Source organism: Hypanus sabinus, chromosome 4 (assembly GCF_030144855.1).
Source record: "Hypanus sabinus isolate sHypSab1 chromosome 4, sHypSab1.hap1, whole genome shotgun sequence".
In the NCBI taxonomy this organism is placed as follows: domain Eukaryota; kingdom Metazoa; phylum Chordata; class Chondrichthyes; order Myliobatiformes; family Dasyatidae; genus Hypanus; species Hypanus sabinus.
This window is the reverse complement of record NC_082709.1, coordinates 116,331,059-116,354,326: the sequence shown is the minus strand read 5'-3', so window position 1 is coordinate 116,354,326 and position 23,268 is coordinate 116,331,059. Positions and strand designations below refer to the sequence as shown.

The 23,268-nt window shown below is 36.4% G+C and overlaps 1 protein-coding gene across 4 annotated transcripts in view; it reads right to left on the bottom strand.

Annotated features, from left to right (window-relative positions):
* The window catches only part of scml2 (Scm polycomb group protein like 2), a 136,663-nt gene that overhangs the window by 84,406 nt on the left and 28,989 nt on the right, over window positions 1-23,268 (bottom strand). For 2 of the 4 annotated variants that reach the window (XM_059967977.1, XM_059967973.1), the window contains exons 2-6: window positions 23,199-23,267; window positions 22,452-22,473; window positions 14,458-14,528; window positions 11,421-11,655; window positions 2,931-3,019 (exon numbers count right to left, since the gene is read on the bottom strand). In XM_059967977.1, the coding sequence (XP_059823960.1) occupies window positions 2,931-3,019; window positions 11,421-11,655; window positions 14,458-14,528; window positions 22,452-22,473; window positions 23,199-23,201 (420 nt within the window). In that variant the 5' untranslated portion in view covers window positions 23,202-23,267. The remainder of the gene's footprint in view (window positions 1-2,930; window positions 3,020-11,420; window positions 11,656-14,457; window positions 14,529-22,451; window positions 22,474-23,198; window position 23,268) is intronic. The other 2 variants (XM_059967974.1, XM_059967976.1) reach the window with 1 other exon arrangement.

Below are 23,268 nucleotides of genomic sequence, written 5' to 3'. Positions count from 1 at the left end.
AAATTGGAGTCTGATGCTACAGGAATCTATTAAGGTACAAGATATTAAGATATTAAAGGAAGTGACAATGTAATCGCTAACTGTTTAGGTGTATAACTGTATTACTCTGTAGTGAAAACTGTTTTGTATTGTGTTAGATTCTGAAATTCTGTAAGACTCCGTATTAGTTAATTTTTACCTGTGGTAAAAATCCTTAGAAGGATGGGGGTGTTACGAATGTGGAGCAACTCTGAGGGGCCGAAGGGTGCAAAGTCGCCCCCTCCTTTTTGAGAATTGCAGGATCGCTATTATTTCGGGTCTGAAACCCAGGAAATGAGAGAGATACACATCATGTCAATAATGAGAGAGAGAGAGAGAGAGAGAGAGAGACTCAGAATACGCAACAAGATGGAATGTCTCCTGACACAAGCGAAACGGAACCACGGATTACTGCTATTGTCTCTTGGAGAAGGAATTGTGTATTGAGTACTGTACTATTCATTGAAACCCCTCAGGGGACAACCAGAGTGGTCTGGTTGAGGGATTGCATCATCCCAACCTGATTGGCATCTGAGACCCTGTGAGTGAGGATAAAAGACGAGTCTGGGGAACGCTCCTTAGACACACCAGGAGAAACGCTAGAAATCCAGTGACAGCGTTTTATAGCGAAGCTGGTGAGAGCTCGTGTGTGTCCTCACTTGCCTGGGTGGCGGGCTCATCACGGAAGAACGGTTTAGCTAAAGGAGAGGTCACACTTGAACGGCCACAACAATGAGACACTGACGGATCGAAATCATAAAGGAAGGTTGGCAAAACACTTAGCGGTAACTGTTCCCATTCCTCTATTTCTCTCTCTCTCTAACAATTGCAACACAGCAACAAACAAACGATGGCAGCCTGTATGAACTGAAATGAACTTTAGATTTCCATCAGACAATTCATTATCCCCTGGACAACGATAGAGCTTGTTTCTTAATGATTATTATTATAATACCCGCACTTTTAGGTTTAGTATTGACGACGTATATTATCTGTATATTTGCATTGATATTATTTTTGTGTATTTTTGCTAATACTGTTAAAAATAGGATGACCAGACTCCAACGGACGTCTCTATCTTTGCTGGTAAGTAACCCAGTTATGGGGTTCGTAACACTATACTTGTCAGGTTAAGCAATGCTCCAGTATTATTTTTTAATTATGTTTTCAGTCCCCCCCCCCCCCCCATAGCTTCCCTACTCCCAAACTCAGCAAGCTCCTCTAGCCCCGCAATTTCACATACATTCTAATTCTGGTCTGTTGTGATTTAGAACTATAGTTATTCCACCACTGGCACCAATGCCATTTAGTTGCTGAAAGACTAAGCTCCAGACATGCTTCCCTAAACTTCTTCACTTTTCAAAGCCTTCTTTTTAGGCTCTTCTTAAAATTTAACACTTTACCCTCTACAGCATGATCTGGTTAGATACCTTGGTATAATTTATTCAGGATCAAATTTAAATCAAAGGAAGATATTAAGTTTTTCAGTTCATTTTCAGAACCACATGTTTAAAGGCTTGACTAATTTAGGAAAGAGAAATGTTTCTGGAGAGATCAATTTAAATTATAATTTAGGATGGAGAACTTATTTTGAGTCTTGCACTGTAGCTTAAACTTAGATTGGATTGGCAGTATAATCAAATAGCAGTACAGCAGGGACTACATTTAGGACACAAAATCCATTGCTGCCATTAAAAAAAACTACGAAAAGAGAATAGCCAAGTAACAGCTTGCATTAACAGCTACTATTAAGTGACATTTTATCACCACCTCTGAACTCACAACTTCAATTCCTGAATTCAGCTACTGATTTGATTATTTGTGCCAGAGATTTGGTTGGTTTTCCAGGTAAACGTGCTCCCAGTGTCATTTGATCTGTTATCAAACATTATTTAATGAATTTTAGGACACTGTGTAGTAAAGCATTAACCTTGTTGACAATATTTAGCAAAATGAATTCCTCAGACTGAAGATAGTACTCCCAGCATCCTATACTGAAAAAAAAGCTTTACTCCAGGATGTGCTCTCTTCTAAGGTATAAATATCATCTTGCCATTTGTTAAATTGGACTAATGATCCTGTGTTTACAGTGTAAGTTTATTCACAAGTGAAAATACAACCCAAGCATATTACTGCTACAAAGCATCTTATAAATCTTTGAAAGCATCTTGTCATTAATACAGATAGTTGTACTATTTCCTACAGCTCAATACTTGCTTTTTAATAATACTTCATTATGTCCTGAAGTTCTTCACAAAAAATGCATTCCTTTTCAAGTGCTGTAACTGATACTGAAGTAAATGTGAGAAGTCTCTGAAAATAAGGTGCCACAAATGGATAGCAACCAAATAATCTGTTATTCTAGTGATGCTAGTTGAGAAACAGATTTTAGTCATGCCACCAGGGGACCTCCTTGCTCCTTGCAAAGGAATTTCATGTCTATTTCACTCTGCTAATTTTAAAGTTCCACCTAAGAGGGTGTTTAGAAAAATGAAATGCTGTCTTAATACAGTACTGAAAAGTCAACCCAGTTTTATGTATTCAAGCTTTAAAAATCTTCAATATGATTTAAAGGATTTTCCTAAATCAACATCATTTTACAGTAATATTAGTATATATTTTGAAAGAAGATTCAAATCTTTTCACCCTATGCCAAACACAAGTAGTTTCAAATCTAACATCACCCTATGGCAAACATCCTTGTATTATTTACAAGGATGGATGACACCCTCACATGAGGAGCAGAAGCTTTAGAACACCGCAGCCGAGCGATAAAATATTAAATTTAATAATTAAAAGGGTAAGAGGGCAGTGTTGGTTAAATGCACATCAATAAGAGTTCAACAGGAAATAAGGCATTGAATAAAATGCTAACAATGCTTTGTGTATTATTTGAAAAGGATATTTCTTACCTTTTTAAATATAGATGCTGGGGCCATTTCTGCTCCATTTAATGTTCTAAGCAGAAACATTGGCCATGAAGAAGCATTCATTCTGAATCCTGTCCACCCATGAAAAACAAACATGAGTTAGGCTTCAAACAGTAATGAAAACATAGGGGAAAATAATGCCAACTCCAAGTTACAGAATATGCTCATTATAGCGACTGAGATTTTCCATCTCAAGTGGTCAGTGTTTTATTTTTAAGAAGTTGTTTTAAAGCTGTTTTTATGTCATTTCTAGTGCCCATAAATAAATCCTTATGATTACCACTTTGCAAGCATCAAAACTATGCTATACATTTTGATACCTTACATCTCAAATGAATAGTCCAGCCAAAGGTGATGGAACAGTGAACTAAATTAAGAAACAAATCCAGTTAGACATCTTTTGTGAAGACAGCTCCAATTTTTAACATGGACAAACAATGAAATAGAAATGTAGATCAAAAAAGAAAACTCCAAACAGTTCAAAACTTTATGGCCAAAGGCCTTTATGTCTCAAGTTAATACATACACTTGCCTGCCTTTTCACAAGCTTGAGAAAAGTCAAATCTTATTTTGAAAATAAATGTAAACACTGAAAATGCACAAACCATCAGGAAAATAAATGGTACCATGCCCTTTATTGTAAGGGGATTTGAATATAAAATGCTACATCACTTTATGAGTGGAGATATCTTGCTCCATAATAGCAAGATAACATCTGGAATATTCATCATTGAAGTATATACGTATTATAGATTGAGAAAGATCAGGTAAAGCAATTTGTGTCTATGTTCTCCATTGTAGAAAAATAAAAGGCTACTTCCTTGAAACATACAAAATTCTTAATAGGCTTGGCAGGGTAGATAACAGATCTGACGCGTTCCATGCCTGAGATGGTGGTGAATAAGAAATCAGTTTCAAAATATGGGATCTGCAATTCAAGACTGGGGTGGGGAGGGGGGGGGGAACAATTCTTTGCACCCAGAAGATAGTAAATCTTGTAATGGCCATGGAAGCTGAATCACTGACATTCAATACAGATATTTTAAACTATTAAGGAATATGCAATTAATGCAGGAAAGAACAGAATTAAGAGATTCATCTAATTGAATGGTGCAGCTGCCTCAGAGGGATGAATAGCCTATTCCTGATTGTCTTACTTACACTCTACTAGCTTAGGTTCAAGACAAGGGTGGCGATCCTATAGCACCCACACCCCAAGATGGCATGTGCAAAAATTTTGTTGGCAAGCAGCATGTAGTGCCAACCCTCAATTCTTTAACCTCTATTCATAAATAAAAAGATAATGATTATCTTTTCTGCCAAATAAATCATGATATTTTACAACATGAGAACAGTGAGATGTTTGCACAGGGAACAGCTAGTGGTTGTGAGAGCAAGTGATGTTCAAAAACCTCTCAGACCTGGTGCACCCATCAGTATTTGGTTATTAAACAGATACAATAATAATATTTGGAAATTAAAAATTTTGAAACTGATCTCCTAAAATGTTTCATTTATTTCAAGAGCAATATGAACTATGCTGGAGAAACTCAGCCAGTCAGGCAGCATCTATGAAATGGTGTAGTCAATTTTTTTCGATTGAGACCCTTCATCAGGACTTAATGAAGGGTCTTGACCCAAAACATCAACTGCTTACTTCATTCCATACGTGCTACCTGATTGGCTGATATCCTCCAACATTTTGTGCTTGCTGCTGAAGATTTCTGGTATCTCTGCTGAATCTCATGGTTGTCCTTTTTCCAATCTGTCTCCTTTTATTTTATTAATAGTCAAACAATGAATACAAGTAAGCAACAAGACTCATCCTTTTTCCTTAAAAAATTCATTAATTATTGTTACTAATTCATTAATCAATGATTATCTCTGCTCTGTATTACCATGGCACGTGAGAAAATTTTTCTTAGTAGACTGTCACCAATTCTCAAAAAGGTACTCCATCTCTCTTCAAGAAAGTTAGAGGCAGGTTACAGATTTTGGCTTAACTTCTGATAAAGATCAGACTAAAATCTAAATTGATTTTTGTACACCTTCTGATATGTGGATTCCCATAATTTTCCTACATCTATTATAACTGTTTAAATAACAGGCTCTCATATTGAAATGGAAAATAAATAAAACATCAACAGCAAAATAGTTTTCATGGTAAAAATTCCAGGTTCCTGGCCCTTTTACAATTTATATTAAACAAAAAAATGTGAAACTTTCTAACCTGAAACTGATGAATCCCTGTTTTCAGCATTCTAAAAAAATTACAAAGCTTGTCTGTTGGCCTTCTCCTTTCAATTTTCCCACATAATATTCTCATAGAAAAGCAGTTAGCCTTTATTCACAGTCACTCCTAATGAGATTGTAAACCATAGAGAAATTAACATCAGGAACAGAAGAAAAAAAGATCTAGCTAATCCATTTTGCCTGATACAAAACAAAGCTACTCTGGATTCCCTAAACTCCAGTGGAAAACTCAATGATCCCATGTACAAGAGTAATTAAGGTTCTTTTACTGCTCGTTGATAAAGAACAGTACAACTATATCAACTTTTCTTTTCATTAGCTTAACTTAAAAATATCTAGGAATATGATTCCACAAAGTTTTAACAGCTAGTAGCAGGTAATAGGTGTCTCTGTTAGCAAAAACAGAGTGAAGAGAAAGGAAAGGGAAAAGAGAATGACATGTTTTCTCATGACTAACTATTGCAACATCAATTAACAAACTTGTGCCTCAAAGATTCAGCTCATACAGAGGGTCTGGCAGATTCAGAATTTTGTCAAGATTTTACAAGATTCATCCATATCAAAACTGCCAATAGCCAAACCATTAAAGCAACTGATTCAAGTCTAATAAACATCACCAATATAATTATTGTGCTTTGAAGCATTAGATAACAAACTGAAAAGGAATTACATGTCAATGGGTCATATATCATGTTTATGCTTCATCCCTGGGGTTCCATTTCTTCCTCAACAGAACCAGCTTAAAATATACAACCATAATTAAAGTGTATTATCTAAAAGTTGACCATAATTTCTAATAACTTTAAATAAATCACTTGAGAGTAAATATCAAGCTGAAGTTTAAACCAAAAAGGTATTTCATTACAGTTACCCATTAATTTATCTACCTCCTAAAATAGTAAACTAAAGAAGCAGAACATTTAACAAAGAGGTTGTCAGGAAAGTAACCCTACCATACAATTACACAAAACTGTCTTAATTCTTTTCCAAAAGGAAAACAAGGGCAAGCCTCTAAGATTGATTGGGATCAGGGCATGATTTTCTTTTTTTCCCCCTATCTTCCAAGATCAAAAATGTTTTCACATTCAGAAAAAAGGGGAACCAAAAACAGCCTCAGCCATTATTTGCAGATACACTATTTGTGTGGACAAAGACCACTGCAATACACCACTCAATCACTTATTGAATAACAAATGCAATACCTATGCAAGACAAAGCTATGGATGAACCAAAACCACCAGGCATTTATGGAGAAAACAAACAGAATAATCTGCAAATACTCAGATGGTAAGGCAACAATTATGAGGATGAGGCCCACTGACATTTTACGCTGTCTTCTATTAAACTTTTTAACACTTAATCTCATTTTCTACCTTGCAATGTTTTGTCCTTATCTTTTGATCTCTTCCACTACACATGTTCAGTGTTTCACAAAGTAATATAGCTTTTTGTAGTTCTGACCAAAACATTAACTGTTTATCTCTTCTGCAAATGTGCCCTAACCTGCAGAGTATTTACATTTACTTCATTCAAAGCTTGTGTGCAATGTAAAGTATACTGACAAATTTCTATAGATGTGAAGTTGAGAATATATTGACTGGTTGTATCATGGCCTGGTATGGAAAAGTCTTCAATGTTGACACAGCCTAGCCCATCATGGGTAAAGTCCTCCCACAATCAGCATATCATTGCTGTCACAGGAATACGGCATCTATCATCAAGGACTGCCACCATCCAGGCCAAGCTCTTTTCTCGCTGCTGCCATCAAGAAGGTGGTATATGAACAGTTATTACTCCTCAACCATCAGGGACTTGAACCCGAGGAGATTAACTCCACTCAATTTCACTCGCTTCTTCACTGAACAGTTCATATGATATATGGACCCATTTTCAAGGACTATTTATCTCATGATTGCTATATGTATTGCTTATTTATAGTTTTTTAAAAACTTTTCTTTTTGCATTTGCATAGCTGGTTGATTTTTTTTGCATATTGGTTATTATAGTTCCTCTTAGGTGTGTTCTTTCATTAGTTCTATTGAGTTTCTTGTACTTACTGTGATTGCCCATAAGAAAATGAATGCATATGGTGACATATATACTTTGATGATAAATTTACTTTGAACATTGATCAAGGATAATTTCATTCCAGGCTTTGCTCCAAAACAAAGCAATATTATGATGAATAAATTCCGGTATGAAATTCGAATGCATTGTAATTTAATTTACATTTATAACTCTTCAGCAATGTCTGGATCTAACTATAGTTAAATATTTATTTCCAAATATCACATGTTAAATGAATTCCAATCTACACAAATCATATTGTCTGGAAGTCCATTCTCCATACATTGATCTTCCTAAACTGTGCTCACCCTTAAAGTATAGACATGTACAATCAACTCTACTTACTTTTTCCCCTTCTACTTTTACTTTAAACTGTCTGTTCTATTTGAAGCACTTTGAAAGTTAAAGCAGAGGTATTATACCATACTAGCATTCCTGTAAAAAAACAGAAATACACTGGATTCCAGTTAATCGGGCCATTGGTTAATTGAGACAGCCGTTTATTTGACACAACTGTTGAAATAAAGAAAACAGCTGTGATTCCCTTCATTTATTTGGGACACTGTACCACTTAACTGGGACAGGAAGCTATTGCTGAACAGATTCTAACTAGCTTTCATCGCATGTGCTTATGTGGCCTTTAGACACTCAACCATGGTCAGGGCAAACAGTTTTTAAATAATACCAGTTGCATATGCTTGTGTTATGTTATCCATTGGCCAATGCCAGCAATTCAAAAAACAGTGATTTTATATCATTTTGTTTTTTATTTCAACTTTTAAAAATTTCAAACCCTTGCCAAGATGTCATGAAAAGATTAGACACTAGCCAAAAGATTACCCTACTGGACCTCATTAAAAGCTATCCACCTAATGTCACTCATTAGTACAGTTTGTTACTGGCGGGAAATATGAAGACAAGGAATGTAATGAAGGTGACACGTCTAAACTTGAACTGAAGGCTATACAGGATGACAGGATATTTATTGCTGGATTACCAACTCTACTTCATGCAGGAAGACAACGAAGGAGTCCATTATCTGAACTAGGTGCTTGCGTTGAATCTGTCCATCTACAATGCCTATAAAAATTATTCACCCCCTCCCCCGGAAATTTTCAAGTTTTCTTGCATTTAATGTGGCTTTTTTTTTAAACATTGAATCAACAGAAAAAGACTCTTTCATATCAACATGAAAACATCTCTACAAAGTGATCTAAATTAATTACAAATATAAAACACAACATAATTGATTGCAAATATTCACTCCCTTCAAGTCAGTATTTTATAGATACATGTTTGGCAGCAATTACAGCGAGTCTGTGTGTATGGGTCTCTATCAGCTTTGGACATCTGGACACTACAATGTTTCCCCATTCTTCTTTACAAAATTTTCTTTTCAAGACCAATGGGATTGAGGGCTCTGACTTAGCCACTCCAGAACATTAACTTTGTTGTTTTTAAGTCACTCTTGTGTAACTCTGGCTTTCTGCTTGGGCTCATGATCTTGCTGGAAAACAAATCTTCTCCCAAGCCACAGTTCCCTTGCAGAGTACGCCAAGTTTTCCTCCAGGATTTCCCTGCATTTTGCTGCATTCATTTTACCTTCTACCTTCACAAACCTTCCAGGGGCTGATACAGTGAAGCATCCCCACAGCACGATGTAACCCTCACCATCCTTCACAGTAGCAACGGTGTGTTTTTGACTATGTGCAGTGTTTGGCTAATGCCAAAAAGCTCAACTTTGGTTGCATCAGACCATAGAACTTTGTTCCAGCTGACTTCAGGGTCACCACACCTTCTGGCAAACCCTACCTCAGAGTTCATGTGGTTTTTTATCCCCCCAACAGTGGCTTTCTCTTTGCGAAAGCTGAAGCAACTGGGAAACAGTTGTTGTATGCGCAGTCTCTCCTATTTTAGCCACTGAAGCTTGCAACTTCTCCAGAGTGGTCACAGGTCCCTTGGTGGCCTCCCTCACTATTCCCCTTCTTGCACAGTCACTCAGTTTTTGAAGACAGCCTGCTCTAGGCAGATTTACAGCTGTGCCATTTTCTTTCCATTTCTTGATGATTGACTTAACTGTATTCCAAGGGATATTCAGTGATTTGGAAATTTTCTTGTATCCATCTCCTGACTTGTGCTTTTCAATAAGCTTTTCGCAGAGTTGCTTAGAATGTTCTTTTGTCTTCAGGGCGTGGTTTTTGGCAGGATACTGATACACCAGCAGTTGGACCTTCCAGATACAGGTGTATTTTAACTACCATCAATTGAAACATCTAGACTGTACACTACTGATCTCCATTTAATTATGTGACTTTTGAAACCAATTGGCTGCACCAGTAATGATATGGTGCGTCATATTAAAGGGGGTGAATACTTATGCAATCAATTATTTTGTGTTTTATATTTGTAATTAATTTAGATCACTTTGTAGAGATATGTTTTCACTTTGGCACAAGTCTTTTTCTGTTGATCAGTGTCAATAAAAGCCAGATTAAATCCACTGTGATTCAATATTGTAAAATGATAAAAATTGAAAACTTACAAGAGGAGCAAATACTTTTTATAGGCACTGTACATTCAAAAAAACAAAGTAGCATGTACTCCATTGATAATTATTAGGAACAAATACACAGTTTTATGGTACTGTAATAGTATTGGTGGTGTTTGAAATTATTCTACATTTTATTTAAATACATAATTTGTTACTCAGTTAAATAGTAGTTTGCCCTTTTTAAAAAAATACCCTTTCAATAACTTCCATGAAACCAGTTAATTTGGGCAGCTGCTTAATTGGGCCAAAATGTGGCCCAATTATCCAGAGGCCACCGTATATCTAAACACTAACATTCAGAATCAGAAATTGAAGCAGGTGAAAGTTGTCCTGGGGAATTTAGATCAGAATCTCTATTTTCTATGCTTTATGGTCAATCTCAACCCCAGCATGTAATATACAAAACCACATCACTGTTCAATAAACTTGCAAGGGTGATGTAACATATTCTTGCACAAGAGTTCATGCTTATCACTGGTAAATCATGATTCAATGACATTGTTGTTAAATAACCTCAGAGTGAATACACATTATGTTTCAGAATTTTGACTGGCTTGAGCAGAAAACCAACTGAATTTATAAAATGATTTTTTCATTAGGTTAAATTTTGCTAAAACGTTTTAAGGTCATAAATTCCACACAACATATACAAAATATGAAAATGGCAAGATCCAGATGCTTTTGAACACAATTGCATGACTTGCATGCCAAATTTATTAATTACATTCCAGAATAAGATTTGGATGTAATCTTAAAATCACCTCATCACTGAGTAAAACCATAGGGGGAATTTCAGGAACTTACATTGATCCAATTCTAAAAGGGGTATTTCAGCAACGTTCTGTATTTTTTAAAAGTTAACTGTATTGTGTACATTGGGTCTACTGAAAGGAGAAAATTATGTCCTTTTCCTTTTAGTTTAAACGTTCTACAGAATTAATTAACAGTAAGTAAGGACATTAACAGGACAGGTCTTTCTTTTTTTTATCATATCCTGCTTTTTATTGAAACAAACAAAACTATTAATTTAATAAAATATTATCCACTAAATCTCCAAACCATAAGAGGAGGAGAAAGTATAAAGTTACAAGCCCAACTCCTCCTGGCATGGTATTGAATAGTGGATTGATCTTCTGTATTAAATCGACTTTCATACCATTTCCCCTTCATTCAAATCCCTCCCAGCTCAAAATCAATGGGCTTGTGTATATTCAAAGATGAACTATCATCAGATCCTCTTCAGCTGCAAGAATTGTAATCTTTTTACTGAAGGCCAATCCTCAGTCCAAACCCAAATATTTGACAGCATTCTTTAGGAAAGGGCCCATATGAAAGAGATAGTGGATGTTCTTTTTCAAAAAAAAGTTACGGAACGATTTTGTGGGACAAATGATACACATAACTTCATTTTCACAACTATAATTATCAATCAAGCAGCCAAAAACAGATTCTTACATTTGTTATTCTCTAAATTTGTTACAATTATTTACACCTTGTCACTTAGTAACTAATTTATTATGTAGGAAGTGAATAGCATTTACATTTATATACTGACGATGTGTACACCATCAATGCAAACAGGTAAACAAAGATTTTCTTACCCAGTGGAGGCTGTAGCATTCCGCTGTTCTTCTCACAGGTGCCAATAGGTTGTATATCAGATGAGTCAACTAATCGCCAAAAATCATTTTTGTTGTCACTCCCATCAAGACGTAATCGCAGTCTTGCTCCCGTTATTCCAACCACAGTAGCTATACAAATTGAAGTAACATTCCTTGGATCCTGAGCCTCAAGCTTCATGTTAATTTTGAACTCATTGTTGGGTGGAATTCTTGGCTGATGTGAAGAATCAATGTTAATACAAGTATTCAGTGAAAATTCTTGTCTATATTTTCTTAAAAAGTCAATGTAAATTTTAAACAATTTTCTATCTCAAAATACAGTCAAGCAACTAACCACTTCAGGATGCTTGCATGAGAGTGCAAGGTCTCAAGATTCTCCTTCCCCGAGACTGCATGATCCCTTAGGCCTATTATAATGTTGCCTGAGAATACTGCAAAGAGTCCACATGCTAATTTCTCCAATGCTGAAGGGGGAGTAATTCAGACAGTACTTTGCACAAATGGGCATTACTAGACAATATTCAGGGATTCATCTTCATATCTAAATGAATATGCTAAAGTTGTCACCGACTTCATCAAGACCTGTGTGGATGAGTGTGCGCCTTCGAAAACATATTGGACAAACCTAAATCCATATTTTGAAAGGGAGAATAAAACTACTCCTGTGTGAATCCTTGCAGCTTCTGGTGACCCTTTAAGCTCTGTCTCACAGGCCTATTTAAGAACATCTTTCAAAAGCAAGCCAACAGACCCTGATGGTGTACCTGCTAGGGCACAGAAAAGCTGTGCCTATCAACTGGTAGGAGTGTTCAAGGACATCTTCAGTCTCTTACGACTGCAGTCAGAGGTTGTGACTTGCTTCAAAAGGGTGACATTTATATCAAAAGCTTGGTCATGGCCTGAATCAGCTCTTGCCTAAGCGAGGACCGGGACCTGCTGCTATTTGCCTGTTGCCACAATAGTTACAGAGAAAGGTTGAACAAGTTAGGTCTTTATTCTTTGGATTGTATAAGGTTGAGGGAGGACTTGATAGAGGTATTTAAAATGAGGGGGATAGATAGAGTTGACATGGATAGGCTTTTTCCATTGAGAGTAGGGGAGATTCAAACAAGAGGACATGAGTTGAGAGTTAAGGGGCAAAAGTTTAGGGGTAACACGAGGGGGAACTTCTTTACTCAGAGAGTGGTAGCTGTGTGGAACGAGCTTCCAGTAGAAGTGGTAGAAATGTTTGATTTTGTCATTTCAAAAAAAATTGGATAGGTATATGGACAGGAAAGGAATGGAGGGTTATGGGCTGAGTGCAGGTAGGTGGGACGAGGTGAGAGTAAGCGTTTGGCACAGACTAGAAGGGCTGAGATGGCCTGTTTCCATGCTGTAATTGTTATATGGTTATATGGTAACAGGTCTACAGCAGATGTAATCTCACTGGCTCTCCATTTGACATTGGATCGCCTGGACAACAACAACATTCACATCAGCCTGCTGTTTATTGATTGCAACTCACATCATCATAGCCTCAGTACAAATCAAAAACCATCAAAACCTGGACCTCTGCATCTTGCTCTGTAACTGGATCCTTGACTTTATCAGGAGACCACAGTCAGTGCAGAATAGAATTAGCATCACCTCACTGACCTCAAGGATGTGTGCTTAGCCCACTGCTTTACTCTCTCTGAACCCATCACCACATAGCTAGGCACAGCTCAAACTCCATCTATAAATTTGCCGGTGATGCAACTACTTTTGGCAGAATTTCAGATCGTGACAAGGAGGCATACAGTACAGGAGTGAGCTAAATCAGCTGATTGAGTGGTGTCACAGCAACAACCTCAAGGGGCCAGCAGTGGAGATATTGAGTAGTTTCAAATTCCAGGATGTAAACATCTCTGAAGATTCTTCCTGGGTGCAACACATTGATGCAATTACACAGAAGGCATGACAATGGCTATATTTTAGTAGGAGTATGAGGAGTTATGGCATGTCAAAGACTATAGTATATTTCTGCAAATGTACTACAGAGAGCATTCTACTGGTTGCATCACCATCTGGTATGAAGGAGCCACTGTTCAGGATCAGGAAAAAGCTACAGAAAGTTGCAGCTCCATCATGGGCACTAGCATTAAGGACATCTTCAAAAGGCAGCATCCATCATCAGGGACTCCCATCATTCAGGACATGCCCTCTTCTCATTGCTAACATCAAGGAAGAAGTACAGAAGCCTGAAAACACACACTCCATATTTTAGAACAGTTTCTTCCATTCCACCATCAGATTTCCGAATGGACAATAAACCCATGTAAACTACCTCAATAAAAACTGTCCAAGTCCCTCAAAACCGAACCAAAGTAACCAAAGCCATGTTTTCCAAGTTTGGACTATAATAGAAAATTTTCTCCTGAAGTAGAGATATACTGAACGTAGATTACAAGTACATATTAGTTAAAAGAAAAAATATCTGATATCCTGGGATACTTCTCAAAAATCAAACAATACCTGTGCTAATTCCACCTACAGATGAAAACATTTTAACCCATTAAGTTAAAGAATATGTTAACAATCACCAATAAATTGACATACTTATGTGTATTGGGATTAAATGAACAGGACTGCAAAGGAGCCGGTATCTGTTGGCAATTATTGAGAAAGGTTAACAGCAAATACTGAAACTAATTCTGACAACAGTGAGTGCTGAATAACAATGAACTAAATAAATACACCTCTACAAACAAGAAAAGTAATGTTAAATCTTCACCAATGCAGCTTGGAAAACAAATGAGTGGGGGGGGGGGGTGCAGCAATGTGAACAAAAGTAAAATCTTCAGTTTAAACCATGAACTTTATATTGTGTTGGAACATTAACAGCACTTACAGCACTTGAATGAAGATGTAGAAAAGTTATTTAACTCAGCCAACTCATTTCAACAGTTTGATCCTGTCATTAAACAAACAATGGCCCCCACTTCAAAAAGTTAAATGACTGTCAACAATGTGCAATTCAGCTTCTGTAGTTACATACCTGTCTAAAACAATGTGGGGGAGCTGGAACTTCTCCGCTTTCTTTCAAGTAATCATCCCAGTTAAAATGTTCTGTAAACAACAAGAACAATTTTGTACAATAGAGTGTCATATAAGTTCTATTCTTGATGGGTATTTTCGCCATTGCAACTTAAATGTATTTTGGACAAATTTATTTGGGTATTATGGAAAATTTGATTAGGATATTTGTATGAAGTAGCTTGAAATTTCAGAATTTCATGACTGATAATCTTGTGACTGTGAACATGCTTTTGTTGGATCAATACCCAAGTTGCTAATTAATTAACAATAGTTATTTCATTTTCTATACAAGAATACCGTCTAAAATTGTATTATTGAGCAAAAAGTGGAAGAAATATTCATGGCATAACAGTTTAATTATTTTCTTAGCTCCAAATTAATTATTCCCTGCAGCTGTTCAATTCTCCTTGTTCAGAAATTCAAACAAATGAAGCTGAACATGAAAACTGTAAGAAATTTAAATATGTAAGACCATTAGAAAATCACTTAAGAACAGGGGGCGTATTCAGTCTTATGTATAAAGATGAGGGGCACTTAAAAATTCTGCAGAGCAGCAATATCATGCACTGATAATCATGGATTGGGTCTCCTCATTGTATGTAAGGTGTAGTTTTGTATTCTTCAGCTGAATAAGAATGTCAATGATTGATTATACTCTAAGCATCAAACAATTATGGACAAATATTTAAAAAACAGCCAAATACAATTTATCAGAGAAAAAATAAGCATTTGTACAGCCAGCTATTCAGAGAATCCCATGACTTTTACTGCAAATGAGAGTGTATATCAAACTACTGGATAATTTCAATAATACTCTTATTGGTTCTGACAGTTAAATTTGATCCAGACCAGATCATTGTTCTTCGGCTACAGCTTCAAAAATGCTAAAAGTCAAATATGGAGAAACTGTATAGGGAAAGGTACATCTTAAGTACAGTTACAAGAATAAAAGTTAGTGAACCCTTAGCAATTACCTGGTTTCTGCACTGATTACTCATAAAATGTGGTCTGATCTTCATCTAAGTTACAATAATAGACAAACACAATCTGCCTCAACCAATAACACACTAACAATTGTACTTCTTGTCATATATAGTATACCATTTAAACATCCACAGTCTAAGTTCAAAAGAAGTATGTGAACCTCTGGGATAATGCCCTCTACAAAAGCTATTTGGAATCAGGTGTTCCAATCAATGAGATGAGATTGGAGGTGTGTGTTGCAGAGATTACCTACCCTATAAAAAAGACAAATAAAGTCAGGTTACTGACACAGCATGCTCTTCTAAAGAAAGATCTGATTATGTGTGCCATGCCTTGATCAAAACAACTTTCAGAGGGCCTTAGAAGAACTGTAGAGATGTATGAAACTGGAAAAGACTACAAAGCATTTCTAAATACCTGGGTGTTCATCAGTTTAGTAAGAGAAATTGTCTACAAATGGAAGAAATTTAATACCGTTGCTACTCTCACTAGGAGTGGGTAACCTGCAAAGAGCACAACCTGCAATGCTGAAGGAGGTAAGAAAGAACCCAGAGCAAAAGACTTCCAGAAAACTCTAGAACTTGCTGAAGTCTCTGTTCATGTGTCCACAATATGAAAAACACTGAACAAGAATGGTATTCATGCAAGAACACCATGGAGGAAACCAATGCTCTTCAATAAAAACTTTGCTGCATGTCACAAGTTTGCAAAAGACCACCTAGATGTTCCACAATGCTTCTGGGAAAATGTTCTGTGGACAGATGAGAAAAATTTGAACTTTTTTGCAGAAATGCACACAACTTTGTTTAGAGGAAAAGGGCACTGCATACTGTTATGATCCCGGCCCCTCCTTTGTGAGAATCGCAATAGCACCCGTTGGGGGGGGGGGGGGGGGGGGGGGGGTCAGTAGACCCAGTCGGAGAGAGAGAGAGAAATGTGCCAAATTGCACGTCCCACCCGGGATACAGAATAAGATGACAGCGACTATCGTCTCATGGAGACCACGTGAAAAGCCCTCGGGCAAGGTGGGCTGGTTGAGAGAGAGATTGCATCATCCCAACCTGATTGACACCTGCGACTCCATGAGGAAGTATAAAGGAGAGTCTCAGGGGGACAGCCCCCTCAGACGCACCAAGAAGACACGAGAGAGGGATCTCGCAGCAGCGGGAAGCCATTCTGAAGGAAGCCACGTGCGTTAGATTCCGGGATTGGAATTTGTGGCTGGAATCACAGAAAACCGCTTTTAACTAACATCGGGGAGAGGGAACCAACGCTCCCCCGATTTCATGGATGCTTCATCAAGACTTGGCAAGTTTTTTCTCTTCTTCCCCAATCTCTCTCTCTCGGTCCCTCACGTGAAACCCAGCGATTTTCAAAGGGCTGAGGCCTGCAGGCTTTCTGAGTGACTTTTATATTTCCAACGGACAATCTATTAACCCCTAGACAACAGCAGAGCTCACTTAATGATGAGTATTACTATACCCGCGCTTTAGATTGAGTGTTGACGATGTGCACTATCTGAATGTATGTATTAACCCTACTTTTGTGTCCCTTTATCAATAAAAACGTTTGAAAATAGTGACATCAGACTTCAACGGACCTCTCTATCTTTGCTGGTAAGTTCTCCAGTTACGGGATTCGTAACAATACCAACACCAAAACCTCATCCCAACTGTTAAGTATGGTGTTAGGAATATCATGGCTTGGGCTGCTTTGCTGCCCCAGGGCCCGGTCAGCTTGCAACCGTTGAGGGAAAAATTAATTCAAAATTGTATCGAGAACGTCAATGTAGCAGTCCATCACCTGAAGCTTAATAGAAGTTGGATGATGCAACAAGATCCAAAACACAAGACTAAATCAACAACAGAATGATTTAAAAAGGAAGAAAATTTGTGTTTTGGAATAGCCAAGTCAGAGTCCAGATCTTAACCCAACTGAGATGCTATGGCATGACCTAAAGGGGACTGTTCATACAAGGTATCACAGAAATATTGATGAACTTAAACAGTTTTGAAAGGAGGAATGGTCTAAAATTCCTCCTAGCTGTTGTGCAAGCCTGATCAGCAGTGTCAGGAAATGTTTGGAGGAGATTATTGCTGCCAAAGGAGCTTCTGCCACTTATTTAATACAAGGAACACACACAAAATGCTAGTGGAACACAGCAGGCCAGGCAGCATCTAAGGAGAAGCTGCCTGGCTTGCTGTGTTCCACCAGCATTTTGTGTCTGTTGTTTGAATTTCCAGCATCTGCAGATTTCCTCGTTTTTGCTATTTAATACAAGGGTTCACATACCTTTTCCAGCCTGAAAAATGAATGATTAAACAATGTGTTCAATAAAGACATGAAAAGTACAACTGTTTGTGCGTTATTAGATTAGGCAGATTGTGCTTGTCTATTATTGTGACTTAAATGAAGATCAGACCACATTTTCTGGGTAATTAATGCAGAAAACCAGCTATAGGTGGCCCCGTTTTTGAACGTTCACTTTACGACATATCGCTGTTATGAAAGACCTACATTAGTACTTGTTTTTGCTGACCAAAGAGGATTTTCGCTTTTACAAAAAAAAGATGACCGCTTTATATGTGTGTTTACCCGAGAAATACTACCATGACCGTGAAGCCTTGTGCGGGCAGTTGTGTGCGCGTGCGTGTACGTGCCGGTTTTTTTCCTCCAAATCGATATTGGCTCGCTGTCTTCCCAATTTTGATAAGTGAAACTACACCGTACATACAATATTTCTACTTTATATAGGCTGTATATTTATATCATTCCTGCTTTTACTATACATTAGTGTTATTTTAGGTTTTATGTGTTATTGGGTATGATTTGGTATGCTTAATTTTCCCATATAAATTAATGATAATTGCTTCTTTGCTATACGACATTTCGGCTTACAAATGGTTTCACAGGAATGCTCTACCTTTGGATAGCAGTGGAAATCTGTAATTGCAAAGGGTTCATGAACTTTAACTTGCAACAGTAGCTAGAAGACTGTCAACATTGAATAGATAAACTTTCTATTATACTTGAAAATAGTTAGCTGGATTAATTAGAGGTTTTCTTGTTTTGAGCTATTTCCCAATGGAATTTGAAGCTACTATTTTATTGCACACTTAATAGCAGGAAACAATGTGGACATCTACCATTTCTGTCATGTGGGTACTGGTACTTTGGAAATGAATATAAAACAATGCAAAGAGCAGTCTGTTTTAGTGATTGAAAATGATCTAATGCAATTTTTTGATAAAAATATGCAACCCTGGGTCCAGGACTGATTTGACATGAGCAAAACTGTGAACTATGCATTGAACACCTCTGAATTTCAAACTTTACTCTAATAAATCCTCCTTCTCTCCCACCTATTTCCCTCCTCTACTGGGTCCACTATCAATATGCCAATACATAAAGGCAGACAATGGCATTATTATAAGCTAGTTAGTCTGACCTTACTGGCATAAGTACATCATTGTTTACATTCACTGAACACTTGGAAAATCTTGCAAAACTGAAATTATGATATCATAAAATAAACACATAGGATTCATGAAAAAGAAATGTTGTTTGATAATCAGATACTTTTTTCTGAAGTTGCAACTATGGGGGTTTAAAGGAAGAAAACTGAGCAAAATGTATTTGCAGTTTCAAAAAACATTCAATGATGCCACACGAGTGGTTACTATTCAAAATTACTGTTCAGTAATGAAAGATTTTACAATATAGCATAGATATGCATTCAGGTATAACAGAATGGTAGGCTGTTACCTACAGCAATTATGTAACAGTGAGGAAATCAATAATAATTGTCCATATTTTGCCAACTTCAAAGTAAGCTACCCACAGAAATCACACTATCAGTGTCATGAATTTCTTCCTTCCAATCATAAATTAAATTTTCACAATATTAATGTCATCAAACATGTTGAAAAATAATTAAGTAGCCTTTGTCTATATTCCCTTGAGTTGAGAAGAAGGTAAAGTTATATCAGTGAAGCCTGATATCACCAAATAGACTATAGGAGATCCCTCTCTCTCGTACGAGAGGCCCTCTGAAGTATCTCTGATTGCCCATTTAGCTCTCCTTGTTAAAAATATGCATCTTTGAGTTGCACAAACACAGCACCAATAAAATACATCCATTGGCTGCTGTGCACAATTGTAGGAATTAAAGGAAGCCAACACACACATTTCAGTAGCACGCATTTTCATTGGAAAGCACAAAAGTAATGACCAAATTACTCCATTGGAGGACACTAGAGTTCTTTTAATTGACAAAACATTCCAGCAGAAAAATCTTAACTTGTCCAAATCTCAAATCCATCTTTTACTTATTTAGGAAAGTTAGTGCAGAAACCAACTTCATCTCAAAATTTTTAAACCTTAAAATTTTAAATACTTTCTAAAATTTAAACCAACCACATCTAAAATTAAAATTCAACTTTAAATAGTTCAGCAAGAAATTGCATAATATAGACTTAAATATCTAGTGCACTTGAGTGAAGTATGGAGCCAGAACTACTGAATCTAGAACTTAGTCAAAAAGCTGCAGCATAAAACAGATAACTCTTTATTTCTTTGTACTCTGATAATACACCCTGGGAAAATAGTGTCTCTTAGTAAAATGAACTTAATGAGAAATAAAATTGTATCTTCAAAAACATGGCATCTCTGCTTGACAGCTGTACATTTTTAAAAATCAGATCAATTCGCCTTGCTTATGCATAGATGTAAATACTCAAGTCCCCTAACATGCTTTCAAAGTTTAAAGATTTTTGCACTAACATAGTTAAATTAGTGGAGTTCCACAGGAATTAATGCTGGGACCTCAAATGTTTATAATTTATAGTCCTGACAGATGGAGAGATTAAGTGTACTGCAATCAGATTTACTAAAGATACAAAGATAATTAAGAAAGCAAGGTGTGAGGAGAATTCAAAGAATCTACAAGAGTGCAGAAAGGTTAAACAATTTGAGAACATTTTGGCTGATCAAGTTCTATTAACAAGTATGGGGGGATCTGGATGCCCCCGTATATATAACATAGAAAGACAGCATTTTAGGAAGATAAATGGAAGAACAGCTTTCCTTACAAAGGCAGTGGCATATAAGTCACAGTGCAACTTTCAACACATTGGCAATATAAACATCTATAACATTGAATATAATCTGTCTCCTGGGTGAAGAAAAAGTATTTCAGCATCACAGACAGTTCAGAGAAAATGCACTGGGTTGAATCCTGAGACTAAGAGCTTGTCTAATGAGAAAAGACTGAGTAGGTTGGAACAGTGCATACAACAGTTGACAAGAATAAGGGGTGACCATATTAAAACATTAAATATTCTGAAAATGTTTGATAACCTTGATTCCAAAAGAACCTGGTACCTTACAAGCATCATACAAGAAAATAATTAATCCACACGTATTGAGGCTTACTAATATTTAATCCTAGAAGAGTGCATTTTAGAAAAAAACTTTTCTGTTCAGCCCACCATAGTCAATGATGAAAACAAATACCAGCAGGGCACGTGAAGGAGACTTGGCTTGAGCCTTCAAAAGAAGCCAACAGTTTGGCAAATGAGAACAAAAGTTTTATATTTTTAAATATTAAACAAGGTAAATAAAGCTAGCAAAGAGAATATTGGTACAAGAGATCATGGATTTAACCCATGTTTCTCTCAGGAATTCCTTTCCTGCTGCTGGAATTTCACAAGAGTCCCACATACTGTGACAAAGAATCATACAGCAGACATACAGAACACAGAGACATAACTATTTAACATTATTTTCCACCTATTTTTAAATATAGTATAAAGTGAACAATTTTATTGTCAAAATTAAACCTTATGATCAGAAACAATTAAGTATAAAATTGGGCTATATACATGACATTAATGAATACAATGCATACAAGTTTTGTAATTAATATTCAAGCAGTTGCAAAAAAAAATGTGCATCCTTAACATTTAATTTACAAAAGTGAACTATCGTTTCAATGAAGCAATGCAGTGAATTTATGCTAACTCTTAGATATTGCAACAACCTTATCTTTAGTATTTCTGAAGGCAAGTCTTACAAAAGATCATAAGCCAATTGCAGTGGCTCTAAAAATAATGTCCATATTTCAAAGAGTTTGCTTAAAAATCCTCTAAATATTTCTATTGTCACTTATTTAGAAGAGTTAATTTTGCAGTGTTACAGTCCTTCATATGAATAAGCTCACTATTCAAAACTACCATGTGAAGCAAATTAATTAATAACTAGTGATGCATTGCCAATTCAAAGTATCAAGAAAAAAAATGACACTGAAAATCAAGCATTGTTTGGATATTTTAAATAAACTCTTTACAAGTTTCTTAGTTTACATTTCTCACCAATGCAAAGCAATTTCAAAAATCCTTATTCAAAAGGATTAAGATGTGCTATTTTTGCAACTTTACAGTAAAATCCATCAAGGTCACGTATCTTCATACCAAAATGAGCAAAGAAAACTAAAACTCAACCACACAAGTCCAGTATATGCAGCTGTCCAAACTACACAAAAATCAAATCAAAAATATAAACAAAAACTGAATTTTTTGGAATCACTTAACAAATATTTAATCAACTTTGAAAAGAATTAAAATAAAGAAATGGGAGGAAAACAATTGCATACAAGTACATACTTGCACAGAGTGAAATTAAAAGGGGCCTTTTCATAGTGATTTACAGCCAAATGAAGTACTTTCATGTGTGGTCACTGCTATGACATGGGAAAAGCAACAGCCAATTTGTGCAACACAAAAGCTCCTATAAATAGCAATGTGATAATGACCAATAAAAAAAAAGTAGGAATGGCAAAAGAGAAAGCTAGCAATGCAAAACAGGCTCAGGAAAAGAAAAGGAAAATAGCATGCCAGAGACATAAAGGTACAGAAGGCCCCACCAGTTCAGAGTTCTGTCAGAGGGCCCCCACCTCAAGCACCAACTCACCTCCCCGAAATGCCAGCATCTCCTGCCATAGAGAAAGTGCGATTTTAAGTTTAGTCAGAAATTAGCGATCAGTATTAATTCCTGAGGTTAAACAAATCTTTAAGTTTGGAAACAGTAATGACGTGTACCCAAAGCTCTGATGATTATATTTTTAGTAGTTTAGATTCCCAAACTGGTTTTCAAGCTATTTACAGTTATAGGAATATCTAACTGCTCTATGAGCTACTGGTATGATTAAATGAGTCATTAAATATAAACTTATTTACTGCATCCTCTGAAGACACAAAGGTTTGTTTAATTCTCAGTTATTTTAACAGGATTACTGAAACAGTATTTGTCCTGTTAACTCAAAGCTGAAACAATCTGACAAATGCATCCTTTCCAATAGTACTGGTCAAATCAGAGGCTTCTATTGTGAAGTGCCACTAAGTCTATTACATACTCAATCTCTTCCAGAAATTCTAGACATCCATTTGAAGTAAACACTCAAACAACAGCTTTAATAAAGGGGAAAAAAACTTTTATTTCAACAAGTTTTACTTGTTTGCATGCATAATACAAAATAATAACACTTCAAAAAAGTTACAATATTGAATATATAACAGCATCTCCAAACCAAGCCGCAAAAAAGAATTAATTCGAAAGGTGATATTTTAATATACACAAACTTAAGTAGTTCAAAAGAAGATTACCAGGCATCCTCATGACAAGATTTTATACTCTGCTTTCCCTAATGTAAGCACTTACCATTGCTCTTAAGGGAATTATTTGGCAGATGATTCTTCCCAGATTTTTCTTTACGACCTTCCTTTGAATC